The sequence below is a fragment of the Nestor notabilis genome, unplaced genomic scaffold (assembly GCF_000696875.1).
Source record: "Nestor notabilis isolate BGI_N333 unplaced genomic scaffold, ASM69687v1 scaffold23773, whole genome shotgun sequence".
Taxonomy (NCBI): Eukaryota; Metazoa; Chordata; class Aves; order Psittaciformes; family Psittacidae; genus Nestor; species Nestor notabilis.
The window spans coordinates 4,516-5,772 of NW_009921814.1; the positions used below are offsets into that span (position 1 = coordinate 4,516).

The window sequence follows — 1,257 nt, forward strand, 5'->3', positions numbered from 1 at the left end:
CCAATTCAGACACGCCTCATGTCAGACAGCAACCAGGAAGAGGACAAACAAGACCCAACAACCACAGCCCTTCTATGCCTTTCCCCTCCCCAGTTCTGACATTTCTCCACCCTGGTAAGCTATTCCCAGGGGACTGTGCCCCTCTGCTCTTCTCATCCCCTCAAATCCCACCTGGAAACGTCTCTCTTATCAGGGAAGTCAGATTTTCTATTATGTGCAGAACCTTTTCTTCTCCGAGCTTCTCGTTGGGGACGTGAGGAGTATCATCTCTAGCAAAACAAAAGCAGCACAGTCACTGTCTGTGACTAACAGGGCACAAGCTTAATGTGATGAGCCACAGAAACTCGCTTACTTCTCTTTGTGCCTCCTAGATAATAAAGGTTGAAGCTTTTGGGGGCAGGAACCAGCACTGTTGGGCCTGGCCAAGGCACTGGAGCCCATTTTCAAGGAATTACTCAATGTGAAAACATGCTCCACGTTATTCTACCTTGAAAACCCTATACACAAGCATAGGAGCAGCTCACTCTGCCTTGGTGCACTTAATAGACACTAAAGCTGGCTGGAAATACTGCAAGGAACAGCATTTTGTAATCTCAGGTCAGCACCTGATTGGCAAGAGTGAAGCAAAGCTGCTTACACAGCTCTTAGAACAACACAATAACAACTCTCATTCAGCTGAAACAAGGGAATGCCTCCATTAGGAGACCTTGATCCCTCCTAAGGCATGATCAAGGTCTGCCTCAGGAGCGCGGCAGGCACCTGCTTCTGCCTTCTGACATGCTTATGGCACCTGGAGAAGACACTGGGCTGGCAACAAGCCCATTGAATGATGTTGAACAACTGGGTGAAACAGTTTGAAGGAAAAAGAAGAATCAACATAAAGTGGTGAGGACCAATAACTATTTCCAAGGAGGAACAAGCACCCGCTGAGACAGAAAACACGGGGCCTGGCAACAGCACTGCAAACTGGGACTGGAGGTCACAGCAGATCCCAGGCTGACGCTGCACTGTTACAAGGCAAGCAGACATGACAAGAGAGCACACAGACTCGCAATAATCATGCAAAATACAGCTTTCACTGGCTGCAGGTGCTACTAAGGCCTCCTGTGGAAGGGTACCCACTTCTGGAGACTGTACTAGGAGAAAACAAGCTCCACCGGGGGAGGCTCTTCATACTTCTAAAGCAAAACAGCGCCTTGTTCAGACAAGTCTCCGGGTGCCCCTCTGCTTTGAAGAGCAGAGAATCCCCCCGGCCCC

The 1,257-nt window shown here is 49.4% G+C and overlaps 1 protein-coding gene across 1 annotated transcript in view; it reads right to left on the reverse strand.

Annotated features, from left to right (window-relative positions):
* The window catches only part of SMPDL3B (sphingomyelin phosphodiesterase, acid-like 3B), a gene marked incomplete at its 5' end in the record, with an annotated part of 3,900 nt that extends 3,631 nt beyond the window's left edge, over window positions 1–269 (reverse strand). The window contains one exon of the mRNA XM_010011314.1: window positions 172–269. Coding sequence (XP_010009616.1) covers window positions 172–269 — 98 coding nt within the window. The remainder of the gene's footprint in view (window positions 1–171) is intronic.
* Window positions 270–1,257: the final 988 nt, after the last annotated feature.